General features: G+C 37.1%; 1 protein-coding gene and 1 pseudogene across 2 annotated transcripts in view; one reads left to right on the top strand and one right to left on the bottom strand.

Annotated features, from left to right (window-relative positions):
• ENTPD7 (ectonucleoside triphosphate diphosphohydrolase 7) overlaps positions 1-16,066 on the top strand; it is a 39,194-nt gene that overhangs the window by 13,134 nt on the left and 9,994 nt on the right. For both annotated transcript variants that reach the window (XM_039871531.1, XM_039871532.1), the window contains 7 exons: positions 791-996; positions 1,254-1,404; positions 5,065-5,168; positions 7,293-7,349; positions 9,389-9,522; positions 12,940-13,106; positions 15,221-15,545. In XM_039871531.1, the coding sequence (XP_039727465.1) occupies positions 791-996; positions 1,254-1,404; positions 5,065-5,168; positions 7,293-7,349; positions 9,389-9,522; positions 12,940-13,106; positions 15,221-15,545 (1,144 nt within the window). The remainder of the gene's footprint in view (positions 1-790; positions 997-1,253; positions 1,405-5,064; positions 5,169-7,292; positions 7,350-9,388; positions 9,523-12,939; positions 13,107-15,220; positions 15,546-16,066) is intronic.
• On the bottom strand, positions 13,866-15,223 carry LOC120609218 (receptor-binding cancer antigen expressed on SiSo cells-like; annotated as a pseudogene).

Genomic DNA, 16,066 nt, shown 5'->3' with positions numbered 1-16,066 from the left:
TTCATCTTCCCGCTATCAGTCAGCTATCTTGGAATGAGAATCTGAGAAAATCTCAACACAAAGTGCTGTCTTAGGGCCTAGAAACCTTTTTTGTTCGTTTGTTTTAACAGTGTAATGTTTTATTTTCAAAACTGGATATTCGGTACAGAGGCGTTTTTTTATTATTTACTACACTATACATATTTTATGAACATTCTTTTTATAGCTACAAAATTTTTAAAAGATAGTAGAAAAGAATATTGTTTTTATGAAATAAAATTTTTATTATTATAATTCCAGCAACATAAAGTGCCAAGCAAAAAGCCCCATAGAAACATCACTACCCAGGAACACACGTTAAGTGATAATCATTCTGTAATATTCTTTATGTTTGTATATAGAAAGGATATATAGATAGATAAAAAATTATTAGGTGTGTTTCAGTTATTTAGTGTGCATAATAAACCGCCCCAGAAGTTTGTGGCTTATAACAACAAAAACCAATTATTTACATAAGCTTAGAAGCTCTGTAATGTTTGGTAAAATATTTGTTACCCCAGCCAGTATCAGAACTGCCACAAACACGGAGGAGTCTTTTAATTATCTAACTTCAATGGCCTCTAGGCAGACAGACCAGTAGTTGCCTCAGGTACATCAGTACGTACCATTTCATTCCTTTGTTAGGACATGTAGTCCCATGTGCCTGGCACACGTAGACACTTAATGGAGACCCATGAACAAATTAATTAAATGGTGGTGCCTTTTGTGGAACTGGCTCCTTAACACCAAATTCTCTTTTTGCCCAACTTAGGTATTTGGCTCGAGTAGGGGAGCTTGAAGCGACTGACACCGAAGACCCAAATCTAAATTATGGACTTGTCGTGGACTGTGGCAGCAGTGGCTCCCGGATTTTTGTTTATTTTTGGCCAAGACATAATGGGAACCCCCATGACTTGCTGGATATCAAACAGATGAGAGACCGAAATAGCCAACCGGTGGTTAAAAAAATCAAGCCAGGTACTAACTGGAATATATTTCATTTTTAGTCTCTTTTATCTGCTACAGGCATGAGGGAGGAGAGAAGAGAAGGGGGAGAAAGCAAACTAACCTTTTCTCTTGCAATTCTGGATAATGGGAGGGTTATCTCATTTATTGGCCCCCTTCCTACCCTCAAATAAACGAGTGTTTAGAACCTTAAGTGGAACCTTATGGGTTATTAGTCTTCTGAGTCAGAGTGATCTGCTTTCTAAAGAAAGTATTTTATCTTACTTAAGGAATCTCTGCAATGGCAGACACTCCAGAACATGCCAGCGATTATCTTCGTCCTCTGCTGAGTTTTGCTGCTGCTCATGTGCCTGTGAAGAAGCACAAGGAGACCCCGCTTTACATCTTGTGCACAGCGGGCATGAGGCTTCTTCCTGAGCGGTGAGATGCAGGGTCAGAGAAACGTGGGAAAATGGGTGGCACAGGAGTAGAAAGGCCGATTCCATTCATTGTTTTCTGTTGTTCCCTGGTTGAAAGTGGAATGTGGGTATACCACACAGAATTGACAGGTGGCACTAAAAGACCTCCTGCTCAAAAATAGAGCAGAGCCATCCTTGTATCCAGTATTGCACAATCAGTTGTTCATATCTTCATGTCATTTGCTTCTTTGGGGTCCATATCTCTCCGAGATGGCCATAATGATTCTTAGTTTTGATTGAGAGTTAGGAGCAGTGGTGATGGTGTTAAATATGGATCATGAGGCACCTAGAGGGGGAGCATAATGACAAAAGGGTAGTAGGAGGGTCACCTGAGGGACTGAGTACCCGGGGGTAAGAAATGCTGCTTTCTCTGTAAATCTGCCTGGCTTCCTGGTGATAGTTAGTGCAACTTGCAAAGCTAAGGCTCCAGTGCTTTAGACCAGTTTTTTCAACCGTAGTCAGTCAAGTCATTTCCACTTGATCTTGGTAGTTTAGCCTGGCATCTTGCTCCTCTTCCCTTGATGGAGGAAGAAGGAGGAGAAATGGGGGAAGAGGAAAAGGTAGCAGCCATACTTAGGTCAGATGCCTCCTTGTTTCTGATTTCTCCTCATCGACCACCTCCCTGTCCCCTCCACACTTATTATGGACATGGGATGAGAGTGAGCTCCCTTAACTTGAGAATCCATCCTTCTGGAATGTTCAGTCTCATAGGCATCAAGTATTTTTTATTAGCTTAAATATTTTTGCTTGGTAAATAGCAGTTCCTTTTTTCCACAAAGTTTTATTTTGTATACTTGGCCAACAACAACAAAAACCTCAGCCATAGATGTAGGGCACCATGCTGCTTATGCCAGACCACAAAACATATGTCAGTGCTTCTTTTCAGTGGCTTCTTCTATTTAGACACACTTCTGGTTTACTGTTGAGAAGCAGATTATTTTATATAGCCATTTGTCAACATGAGAGGCTTTCTTTCTTTTTATTTCCCATATATCTTGGTCTTTAAAAATTTTTTGTTTTGTTTTTACTTATTTTTTAAAACCAAACTTTAAAATATTATAATGATGCTACCTTACATCATTAAAAGAAATAGTAAAGTAAAAAAAAAAAACCCCAAACAAAAAACGGTCATAATCCTACTACCCTATCAAAACTATTTCATTTTGTCTTGTTCTCTTCTCTCTGTGTATCTGTATGTAACTTCTACAAAGTCGTAATCATACTGTGCATGCAGTTCAGAATTTTTATTTTGATGTAATATTCACATTGTTCAAAATTTTAGAAACCCTGAGAAGAGTAGAGCTGACATAGGTGTTGCCACATCACAAGTCTGTGACTAGCCTTAGGTCTCATAACCAAGGAGAGGAGGAGGAGGGCCAGAGAAAAAGCTGACTCAGAGGTCAAAACTCAGAGTCAACAGCAGGGCGATGGTTTGGCCACGTTTTGTGTGTCTGTAGCAGAGGAATGGATTGCCTCATCTCCTGGCACTGCTCAGCATTGCCTCTGTTTGTCAAAGAAGTTTCTGCCCAAACAAAACCCATTATGTAGCTCCACCTGTTTGTCTAAAATGTTCGATGTCATCGTGGAAGCTCTGAATATTAATATTTATTTTATCCTAAGAATTGTTAAAGAATTTGCCTTTTCTTTTAAGTTGTTTCACCTTTCTTAATAATGCCTAACTCTATCCTGGGCTTATGAAATCGTTGCTACCTGTAAGGCAGCTATAGGCGTTGATATAAGTGTAACTATCGCTGTTAAGAACCTGTTTTGTAGTTAATGCTTTGTTAATTTATTAGCATTTGTGAACAATATTCATAATAGCTTTGAATCACATGGGCTGTATTTTTAATTTCTTGGCATTAGGTTTTTTTCCATAGGTCTAGAATAATGAAATTTATTCTACCTCCTTTTTATTTTTTAATGGAAAATCTTTAAAGCTTACAAAGGTAATACAGGTGATATTTAAAAAAAAAAACAATTGCGAGAAATTTCAAATGTATATAAAAGTAGAGAGAACAGTGTAATGAATCCCCATTTACCCATTTACCCACCAACCAGCGTTAATGGTTATCAAGGTTTTGCCATTAAAAGTTTTTAAAAAATAAATAGTATTGAATTTGAGAAAATGAAACTTATATTCTATTCTGTGCAGTATATGAAGAGTGTTTTGCTTTATTGATTAACAAAAGTTGGGATCATATTGTACATTGTTCATTGTTTTTAACCTATTAGAACTCAAAATATATTGGACAACTTTTCATGTCAATACATGTAGATATAAATTGACCTCATTTCCTTTAACATCTGTACAGTATTACATCATATGGATGTACTATAAATTAGTTAATCAGTTCCTATTGATGTACAATTTAGGTTATTTCCAGTTTTTCATTGTTATAAATAATGCTGCAGTATTTTTCCTCTTTGTATTTTTATTTGATGATTTCCTTGCAATAGATTTCTAAAGGTGTAATAGCCATGATGAAGGGTAAGCACATTAAAAATTTTGGTACACGGTCCTGGATTGCCCTTTGGAAAGGCTGTACCGGTAATTTACATTCCAAACAGCAACGTATGTTGGTGCCCATTCTGCCATATCATCACTAAAACCAGCAAGCTCTCTTCTTTGAGTAGTTAAGAAGCATATCCAATAGAAAGGGTAAAATAGCTCCTCTTATTCCTAATGTGAAATTCTTATTGCACTGATTTAATATGTATAACAATGAATTTTTTAGAAACTATACTTGACATTATATTGGAAGATTATTACGTTAGTGTAATTCTCACTTTGAACTGATAACAACATTCTTCACTAAGTTATGCTGACAACCATCTGAGCCAGTGGAATATTTTGTAATGAGTAATTTTAAAAATCCAAGATAGTTGGTCTTATTTTTAACCAGCATTTTCTCTAGATTCATATTATTACTTCTTGCATTGTTTCCTTGTTTTTCTTGTCTGATAATACTGACAACATAAAACTTTTGAGGAAAAAACAACCCTGTAGATGATACTGAGCTTCAAATGTTATTCCCAAGTTGTTGTTATGACCTTTGGCTTTTGATCCTGATTTGGGGTTTTCAAATAATAAGATTTTTATAAGGAAAAAAGTTCAACTCTTAAAATATGGAAAAGGGGATTAAAAAGTTTATTGTAAGCTTCTGTAAAGAACTATGTAAAAACCCGTGGACCTATCAGTGCTTCTTGTGTAGTGAAGTGGGGCATTGTTTCTGTATTGTGTAAGATCTGAGGATGAGATTTTGTTCCTCAATTTAACAGCTCTCTTTCATAGTAGTTAGGAATAATGTAATTACATCTATTATAGATTGCAAAATTGTGCTTCAATTTCCTGTGGCTTATTTCTGCTCAGCCTGTGAGAGGTATAGAACTATAGTCTCATCTTTAAACACTATTTGAATTGTAATATATAAAGGAAAAGTATTACTGTTACCATACTGCCTTTTACTTTGGAATCAAAGGAGGTACCAAAGAGAAGCCAGGCTCAACTAGGAATGGGGTGAACAGTGAGGTCACAACAAGGCTGAGTAGAAAGTCAGGTTGAGGCTGTTTGTGAGAAGAGAGTGTAAGGATTAACTTTGGGAATTTTTGTTCTTTCTTACAGGAAACAGTTGGCTATCTTGGCTGATCTAGTGAAAGACTTACCGCTGGAGTTTGACTTCCTCTTTTCACAGTCTCAGGCAGAAGTGATCTCTGGGAAGCAGGAAGGTATTGGGCCTTACAGGGAGCTCTGGTTTACTCCCAGCCAACCACGACAGCCTCTCTAATGGATGCTTAGGATAACATTATAAATCTGATTTTTAATTTTTCTGACAATTTTCTTGGTTCTGCTATGTAGTTTATATGCATATTCTGCATTGGTGTCTGTTTTGGAATGCTGCTTCTTGAAGTCATAAATTTGTATCTGTTTTTAACTTTGTGCTAAGTACTGTGTTATATGTCCTAGTATTTAATGATGATTCCAAACGGATCTTTGATTAGCTATTTTTAGTTCCGAAAACATACAGACATCTAGGAGTTGTACCGAGTTTGCCAAATTCAAATGTAAAGGAAGTTATTGGATTAAAGTAAGGAGAACTTTAATTTAAAGGAATGATCAGGATGAATTACTTATGTTATGGGCTTTTCCTTTATTGCACTTACTGTGCAGTGTTGATATCTTCCTAAAAACTCACACTATTGAGTTCGCAGTTTTGGGGTGGAGTTGAATGTGTATTCTCACATGGCTTAAATTTGGTCTGTATGATGAGTTATATTTCCATTCCTTAAAAAAGATCTTTTATATCTTCTATCTGCAGTCCACATAAGGGTAAAGATTTACCTTTTTCAATTTCAGCATTGCATTTTTCAGTTTTAAAATTTCCATTTCTTTTTATATTCTATATTTTTGCTGAGCCTTTCTGCCTTTCCATTCATTGTAAGACGGATCTTATTTCTTGGTTAGATAGCTGCTTTGATATCTTTACTAATTTAAAAACATCTCTAACATATCAGGGTTGGCATCTTTTGGCCATCTTTTCTCATGAGTTGAGATTTTCCTCGTTCTTTGTATGCCATGTGATTTTATATTGTATCTTGGACATTTTGAATATTACATTATGAGACTCTGGGGTTTTGTTTCAGTTATAAGGAGAATATTAATTTTTTTGTTTGAGCAGACAGTTGACCTGGTTAGGCCTCAAGTTGCGACCTGCCTTCTATAGGCTGTGATTCTATTGATTCATTTTTAAAATCCTTGGCACTACTATTTGGATTTGTCCCATGTATGTGCCAGCCAGTGGCCAATCTGGAACCTGGACAAAGCCCATACAATGGGTTGTCTAGCCCTAGCTCAGTTCTCAAAACCTTTGCTATATTGTTTAGAGTCAGATCCATGCATATGTAGCTTGGAAGTGAGCCCAGGAGTCCATATACCTCTTTATTCCCTCTCTCCATGATCACCTGGCCGCTTTCTGGTTCCCTGGGGCCCACTTTCACCTTCCTCTGGTCAGAAAGCCAGGGTTCTAATTTTCCCATTCTGCCATGCATTCCTATGATTGCATTTGCATCCAGGATCAAGTGGTAGAGGACAGAGGGGGAAAAGGAAGCAATAGGGTATTTCTCCCAACTCTTGAAGCTATAGCTCCTCTGGTCAGAGAGAAAGATTCACATCCCTCAGAGTTTTAGGTACCTGCCCAGCCTTCACTTCTGCTGCTGCAGGATTGCCTGGTAGGAGAGAACAAAATAAATTTTAAAGAAAAAAAGAAAGAGATTTTCCCCTACTCTACTTTTACCTTCGGAATCCCCTTTTCTGCTCTTTAGAATAGAAAACAAGGTCTTAAAGTTTTTTTCTGTCTACACTGGTGTTTTCTTTTGTGTTTCAATCTCTTTTGAGTCTAGGCCAGGCAATATGTGAGAGAAAAAAAATGGGAACTTCATTATCTGTTTGGTGGTTCTTTAAATTCTGACCTCTGTCACGGTGCTCAAAGTACTCAGAATACTGCCGCGTCCATTCTACACAGTTTATACTCACATTCAGTGGGGAGGCAGGGTGGAACATATTACTCCGTCTTATCCAGAACCAGAACTCCAAGATTTCTCTTTTTTTAACATTTGTTCCTACACATCATTCCTATTCATTGTAGGAAACTGAGAAAATGCAAATAGTTTTAAAATGGAGAAACGTCACAAGATAAAAGATTTTAAATTTGTACACAGAAAGTGTGGAGTATAATACTATTACCAACTTTTTTTCTTTTCCAGGAAAGAGAGAATAAGAACAGCCCTAGGGAGAGGTGTATTCACAGTGTAGCAGCAGAGAATTAAGTGAGGGCTTTTGTATTTCTCTCGTAGGGGTTTATGCATGGATTGGAATCAACTTTGTTTTAGGAAGATTTGACCATGAGGATGGTGAGTAATATTGTCTTCTTATGACAGTTCTTTAAGGGCTGAAGGTCTAAGTCATCATCTTTGTAAGTGCTAATGTCGAGTTGTTTTTCTTTCCTTTTTTCTTTTTTAAAACTTAGATGCTTCATTTTCCAGCCCTAGTTTGCTTTCTTTTATTCTTAGCTTTTTTAATATGGAAAGTTTCAAACATTCACAAAAGAAAGTAGAGTAAATAGTAAAATGAACTTCTGTGATCTCGTTACCCAGACTCAACACTTACTAATATTTTGCCATTTTTTTGGTCCCCATATTCCCTACACAACATTTTTTTTTTTCTGATTGGATTTTTAAATGCAAACCCCAGATGTATCATTTTACCTTTATGTACTTCAGCATATATCTCTAACAGAAAAGGAGTTTCAAAACAAAACAAAAACATATTCACAATGCCACTTTCATACTTAATAAAATTAACAATCCTAATTTGTAATAGCTATCTAACACCTAGGTAGAGACTTCCCTGGTCGTCTCAAGAATATTTATTTATAACTGCCTTATTCAGATCAGAATCTGAACAAGGGTCACAAATTTCATTTGATTGATATGTTTCTTAATCTATAACAGTTACCCTTCCCCTACCTCTTTTTTCAAATCATTCATTTAAAAAAACCCCAACAAACTAGTCACTTCATAGAACGAATTTGCCATGTTCTAAATTTGGTTGACTGCATCTTTATGAGGTCTTTAACATGTTTCTCACTCCCCCATAGGTTCTGTAAACTGCAGATTAGATATAGAAGCCTGGTTAGATTCATAGACAATCCTTCCACAAGAATAAATCACAGATGGTGCTGAGTGTTTCCTACTACATCACATCAGGAGTCTGGTTGTGATGTCTGGGTATCCCTGTTTTAGCCATATTAATACTGACCAGATGTTCAAGGTTCAAGTATTATCAGCCTGACCTAATCTATTATAAAAATTCCCCATGTACTTTTCACCTAATGATTTCATAGCCAGTTATAATCGTTGTTTAGATCTGTTTATTTCAGTAGAAGATGCAAAATGATGATTTTTCTAATTGTCATTCCTTCTGCATCTAACAGCTGAGATTTTTATGAAATGAAAATTTCTTCATCAAATATTTGGTTATCCTGAAATACTGCTCTTATAGGGAAAGACAATAAATCCTTGATTCTCTCCCTTTATTTATCCAATTTTTGAAAAATGAGTTAGTGCCATAGCTTCCAAAGGTAACCAGTGAAGGGTTTTTGTTTGTTTGTTTCAGTATTATGATGAACTTGTGGATTTTAAAGTATTTGATACATAACAGTCCATCACATTATTATATTTTTGATGTTCAAAATTGGCCAATAGGAGCACCTTCAGATTGGCACTTGTACCCTTTTAACATGATCTCAGTAGCCTTATATTTCCCTTGCTGTTTGGCACACCGGGGTATTCCATGCTCATCTTGTATGTTTTTTACCCTAGACCTGGCATCAACCTTTTTTTTTTTTAAGAAGCTCTGGTTTCTTTTGGTGGCAAATGATATTTAGAGGCTGTGATCTAAATACCATGGGTGCTCATTGCTCCCAGATTATCATTGCTTCGAGGCCAAGGAAATGTGTATATTTTAGAAAGAGAAAAATAAATCATGAGTTCATAGTGATATTTCCAACTCACTTTTAAGATTATAAGGTTATTTAATGTCTTTGATTTTATATTATATCCTTTTCCTCTTATGCTAAATATTTATTCCTAAAGCTAGTAACATATTTATTTGCTTTATTCCGTAATATATGTTTAATGGTTTTAAAATAATGTCAATAATATTACCAATAGGACTACTAGAATGTGGTTTTAAGATATTCATTTATTTTGTCATTAAGATACATTTTCATGTTTTAAATCCCTTGAAATAATTCTTCTCTGTGTAATATACAGTTGATAGATTAATTTCTTTCAGTTCACTTTCAGTTTTTTAAGGGATCGCTGTTTTTTCTTTTGACTTAATTTTGGTTTTTAAGTACTAGACCCCTCTGTTCCCTTATTTATTTCAGAATCAGATGCCGAAGCTTCCCAGGAATTGGCAACAGGACGCAGAAGGACAGTAGGGATACTGGATATGGGAGGAGCCTCTCTCCAAATTGCTTATGAAGTTCCTTCCTCAACCTCTGTCTTTCCTCCAAAACAGGTATTTTACCTTTTAGGAAAATTCGGTTGCTAGGAATATCAGTATTTGTGATGGAAGGTCACTGTCTCTGGATTTAGACCAGGGTCCAAATATTTGTTTAGATGCTCGCTTGCTTGTGTTTTCTTGAGTAGATTATCTCTCTGAGCCTTCATCTCCTCATATGTAAAAAAGGAATAATAATAGTATCTACTTCATAAAGTTGTGACAATCAAATACCACCATTTATGTAAAGCACTTGGCAAACCGCCAACTATATAGTAAATGTTTACTACGTTTTAGCAATTATAAGTATACTGCCTATTTCCTAGGGTTGTCTGAGGGTTAAACATGACGATGCGTGTAAATCGCAGAGCACAGCATTTGATACACACTTGGTTGTTAAACGTCGTTTTCTTCCCCTTACCAATGATCCCATTTTTGTGCTTCTAATATTCCTTACCTGACAAGAATGTAAAGAATGTACTTTGAGAGAGAATTTTTATCATAGTGAGGGAAAAAAATACAGACACTCATGAGCACCTATTATGTGCAAGAATGAGGCATGTTACACTGCCCCTCAAAGCTTGTAATCTGTCAGTGCAGACAGCTTGCAATAACAGGCCAACCATGACAATGTGCTGTCGTTTGACGTGAACCAGGGTTTCTTGTCCTTGGCAGTATTGACATTTAAGTCTTTGTTGTGGAGGGCTGTCCTGGCATCATATGATATTTAGTAGCATCCCTGGCTTCCACTAGATGTTAATAACCTGCCTCCCTCAACCAACTCCCAGATTTGACAATTAAAAGTGTCTCCAGATATTGCCAAATGTCTCTCGGGGTGTAAAACCTCTGGCTGAGAACCTCTGGTCTAAACAAAGAGCTGTGGCACTCTGGAAACTGGAAGGGTCAACTCATTTGCAAAGGCTTGAATGGGAGCCATGCCAGCTTCATGGAAGGTAATATATTTACCTTCCTTGGATGGTGATAGATTTTTGCATAGTGGAGGTTGAAGGCCATCTGCATGGAGGGAACAGCATGCTCAAAGGCACTGAAAAAGCAGCAAAGAGCCTAGAATGTCCAAGGAATGGTGAGTAGCCTGTTGCATTACAGAATTTTAAGTGTGACAATAGGGTAAGGCTGGGAAGATCAGATAAAGTTAAATAGTGAGGAATCTTGGGTGCCATGCTAGGGGATTTGGCTTTTATATCTGTAGATAGTGGGGAACCAGAAGATGTTTAGGAGTGAGAAGTCATATTGGCCTCAGTTTCATCACCTATGAAATAATTAAACTCTAAAGGTCCTTTCTAGCTCTGAATTTTTGACTAGGTTAATTGTGTGGCTGTGATCTAATCAACCTGTTTTTTAGGAAAATAATTTCGATGTTAGTAGGAGAAAGAGATGGGAGGAGGGGACAGATTTCAAGGGTAATTTTGGAGTAAAAAAACCAATGTAATGTGGTGGTCAGGATAGGACAGGGAGGGACGGTGAGCGATTCCCAGGGTCCAATTTAGAGACCTAAAGGGGAAAGTGAGGAGCCCAGTCACCATGAGAGACCACAGGGGAAAGGGCAGGGTTGATGCTAAGCAAACCAAGATGGTCTGAGTGGTTTGGATGAGAGCATCTTTCTGGTCTCTAGCTCTGAAGTCCTACAACCAGTGAATTCAATTTTGGGTATGTTGAGTTTGAGATATCTGAAGGACATATGTGTCCAAATATCTAGCACGACTATTGGAAATATGGGTTTGGCATTCAGCCGAGAAGTCTTCTAGGGTTGGAGATTTGGGGAACTAGGTTGGGAGACTTTTTAGTCTATATGTGTTAGTATGTATTCAATAGATAAAATGAAGGCATGGTTCTGATACTAAGGAATAGGTGACAGGTGGCACTAGGCCTTAAAGTCTTAAACAAATGACTTTGTGTGTGTGTGCAGATTTAGAAAGCAAGAAATATACTTGCAAGCAACAATTAGATGTACACATAGCAATGTAATATATCTTAAAAATGGATCTTAGTGCTTGATAAAGAAAGAAAAGAAACAACGAGGTGTAACATAACAGCACTTCCAAAAACTTAAATAATACAGTAAATGCCTACTGTATTTTTTGTACATTTCACAAAGTTGTGCACATTCATAAAATTATATAACCACCACTGTCAAATTTCAGAATGTTTTCATCACCCCCAAAGGAAAACTCATCTTCATTATCGGTTACTCAACATTCCCCTCTCCCCAGCCCTGACAACCACTAATCTACTTTCTGTCTTCATGGATTCATCTATTCTTGGGTATTTCATATAAATGGAATTATACAAAATGAAGCCTTTTGTGCCTGGCTTCTTTCACTTAGCAAAATGTTTTCAGGGTTCACCCGTGTTGCAGTTCTTCAGTTCCTTTTTATGTGTCAGTACTTCAGTTCCTTTTTATGGCTGAATAACATTCCGTTGTGTGAGCATGCCACATTTTGTTTGTCTATTCATCAGTCAGTTGACATTTAGGTTGTTTCCAGTTTTGGGCTATTATGGATAATGCTGCTGTGAACATTCATGTACACATTTTTGGGTAAACCTGTTTTCATTTCTCTTGGGTATATACCTAAGAATGGAATTGCTAGGCACAATAGCATTTTCATAAATTAAAAATAAATACATTCAAACAATAATCCCATTTTGCAACAATACTTACAAACAAATATCACACATTGAGCACATTGGAATGGTTGCCTATAGCGGGGAGCAGAAACAGAAGTGGGTATGAGGATAAAACAAAAGTGGCGCTTTGCCATAATAATGTGCCATGAACTGAGGAATATACAACTTCTGTATCTGAAGTCAAAGTGAATGAATGAATGAATGAATGAATGAATGGAAGGAAGGAAGGAAGGAACAAAGAAAGAAAAGAAAGAAAAGAAAGAAAAGAAAATGAAAGAAAGAAACTTTTCATTGGAAATATAATAAAATTGAATTTTCCCAATTCCAAATCTGTCACTGGGAACATTAAGACTTCCTGAATAGTTTTAGAAAACTATAGTTTTAGGAAACATGAAATAGATCTCATGATGATCTCCTTAATTTATTTTAATCAAAGGATTTTTTTTCTGATTATAAAAATAGTACATTCCCATTTTGGAGAACTGGAAAATCAGAAAAGTACATGCAAGAAAATAACAACGTCTGTAATTATTCTACCTTTTATATAACTAGAAAGAGAGTATTTTAGTCTCTAATTTGGTATTTAGTCTCTGATTTGTTCTTTTATACAGTCTTGTCCTTTCATGTCTTTGTTTAAAATAATGCTATGAGGATGAAAGAATGCTTCAGGATATTTTAGAGAGTAGTCATAGCAAAGTCAAACAAAGCCTGGCATATTAACAATGTCATAGCTTTCTAGAAATCAACCAAAACTAAACTTCCCTTTTTTGTCTTTACATTGCATTATAGGAAGAAGCTGCAAAGATCCTGCTGGCCGAATTCAACCTGGGTTGTGACGTGCAACACACTGAACATGTATATAGGGTTTACGTCACGACCTTTTTGGGTTTTGGGGGCAATTTTGCCCGGCAGCGCTATGAAGATCTTGTACTGAACGAAACTCTTAACAAAAACAGGTATGTTTGACATGGAATCTGTGCTTCTAAATAGAGTGTCATCAGGCTGCAGATATTAGAAAGAAATATTCATATACCATTAAGATACACCCTTGCTTCCTCTTTCTTCCTGACCACCCTTCCCAGTGGGGTAGCATCTCTTAGAGACTCTCCATTAGTTGTCTCACTTGATCTGGGTAAGAATGCATTCTGATCTCTGTTATTCAGACTCATAAAATACAGCAGCTTATTGTGGTGACCTCTTACGGTGTCTCACTTCAGATGTCGCAGGATTAAGTGAGATTAATTAAACTGTGAATTTTAATATGCAGTATAATATAGCTCCTAGCACTTCTTTCTACATGGAAGTGCTTAAGATATGTGTTTTGAATTACAGTGGAGTTTGTGTGGGAATTTGGTACTATAGTGCCCTTAAAAGATAAAATGCATGTGTAGTCAAAAATTAACTTTTAAATTTTTCTCTCAGGAGAGCCAGTTTTTCCTCTAGCCTGGACCAGATGCTAGATTCTTCATTTGAGTAACAGATAAAGTAGCTAGACCATAATGTACAAACAATTGTGGTTTTGTTTTGTTTTTTTTTAGCATTTAAAATTATTTTATCATTATGCACAGTGAAGAAAAGCATGATAGCAGAGTTCTTTTCCACCATAAAATTATTTACCCCCATTTGCTTAGCTAGAAACGCTAGTTTGAAGAGGTAATAGTATATCTCTTTTGTAATAATTTCTCTGGAACAATCAACTGTTTTTGTTGGGATCACGTTAAAGAAGATATTGTCTCATAAGTCTTTTTTGTTTGGGTAAGTCTCAACTACTAAGAGGTCAGGGTACTTTGGGAGAATCCTGTTACCCCAGGTGATTGGCGAATGCATTAAAATCAAGCAGTGTGTTTGTATTCTGAAAATACTCCTAAATGTTGCTTAGGTTGTGGAGCTCAGATCGCTTCTGGTGGCACTATGACATCTGAAGAACAATTGTAATGAAAGTTTCACACCAATTTTGTTATGTTCCTTCTTCATTAGCTATTGTGCTTTCTTTTCTATTTTCGTCCTTCAGTGTTCTGCTACTCTTTTTCCTTTGTCTGCTATTTTCTGCTGCCTCAGAACTTGCCAGGCTTCATCATCTTCTTTGCATGTATTGGCATTTTCTTGCTATGTATCTAAGTCACCTAATTCGGAAGGGTGATTATTCATCTTGTGTAGCTGCTAATCTATTAGAGAAACCTGTGCTTCTTGAGATGTCAAAACTTAATTGTTCTCTCTTCTAAGTTTTCCTTATAGTTGGTGTTTCATCCTTAAAATGGGTTCCAGTTATTCCAAAGCATTTTGTTATGTTGCCACATTCCCCTTCCCTTCTTCGGTCTTTATATTTGTGGGTGCGTCCTCATCCCAGGAAGTCCATTCTTCAATGTCTTTCTGTTTAGGAAATGATGAATAATTAACTGCAGTTTGACAGAGTTACTTGGTCTCATCCTGATTTCTGTCTTCTGCAAGATCTGCATATTAATCTCTTCAAGAATGAGAATATTGTTGCTTGGCAGCTATGGAGTGTGATGGCCATGGTGGGAATTAAACCTGCCCGTCCCCTCTCCATGCAGAGCCAGGCATGTGCTCCATCAGCACAGAAACACTGCCACAGAAGCACTGCCATCGGCGCCTCAGGAAACTTCCCCAGTCCCTCCCACTTCACTTCCTCCCAGTTGTTGTTTTAAACATTAGAACCACATTCAGCAGGGTGAGATCTTGGCCTTTTAAGAGGCAAGCTGGAATGAAGACCAGATGGAGGATAGCAGATTCATACCTCCAATTTCACTTTACAGTGAAAATATACATGTTGACCAAAAGGTTGAATAAAATTGATCACTGCCGTATTTCTCTCTCTTTCTTTTTCCTTTTATTTATTTATTTTTTTTGCTAAATTGAATTTGCTTAAGTTAAATGTTCATGTGACTCAACTATATGGTAATACTCCATCCTTGTTTCTGGGATGTCATGTAAAACAATAGCAAGATGTTTGTGAAGCACATTTTTAGAACCAGTTTCTTAAACTAGGAGTTTTTTAGAGTAGGTTGAGTATAGTCGTGATGTGTTTTGTTTGTTTTTGTCACTGCGACAGGTTGCTGGGCCAGAAGACAGGTCTGAGTCCTGACAATCCGTTTCTGGATCCTTGCCTGCCTGTGGGGCTCACAGATGTGGTGGAGAGGAACAGCCATGTCCTGCATGTCCGAGGAAAAGGAGACTGGGCCACTTGTGGGGCAATGCTGAGCCCTCTGCTGGCTCGCTCGAACACCAGCCAGGCTTCACTGAATGGCATCTACCAATCGCCAATTGACTTCAACAACAGCGAGTTCTATGGTTTCTCTGAGTTTTTTTACTGTACGGAGGATGTGCTGCGCATTGGTGGCCGCTATCACGGGCCAACATTTGCCAGGGCTGCTCAGGTAAATTATTATTAAGGTGACTCATGCCAGCAGTGGCTCTTTATTGGATGCTCCACGCACCGTGCGAAGAGCTTTGCATGCATGGTCTCACTTGGCTCTTCACAGAGCCCTATGAACCCTCATTTTACTAGTGAGGAAGTATATTTAGAGAAGTGAAGGAACCTGTTATACTATACTGCCTTCCGATTCATTAAGCTTAGGCTTCCAGGATATCCTATCACCCAAATCATCACTCAGGTCTAAAATTGTTGTAGCAGCTAATAGTTTTTCCTCCAACTTACCACATTAAACATTTTTTAATGTTTAGGGCCAAAAACTGTCATCTTTAGGTATTTTTCCCCTTATTGCGTGTTCACAGTTGTAATGGGCTTTTGGAGATGTCACATGGTTTGGCAAGTTCACTTTTATTCTCTTGGTTTGAGCTATTAAAAAGAGGGTCACTCAGAATATTAGAAAGATGTAAAAATGTGCAATGATGGTAGAAGTATTTAAATTTAAAATGCAGCAGAAGTAAAAATTCA

The sequence above is a fragment of the Pteropus medius genome, unplaced genomic scaffold (assembly GCF_902729225.1).
Source record: "Pteropus medius unplaced genomic scaffold, Ma_sr-lr_union100, whole genome shotgun sequence".
Lineage (NCBI taxonomy): Eukaryota > Metazoa > Chordata > Mammalia > Chiroptera > Pteropodidae > Pteropus > Pteropus medius.
Note: the sequence above shows the minus strand (reverse complement) of the source record. Positions and strands in the feature narration are given on the sequence as shown.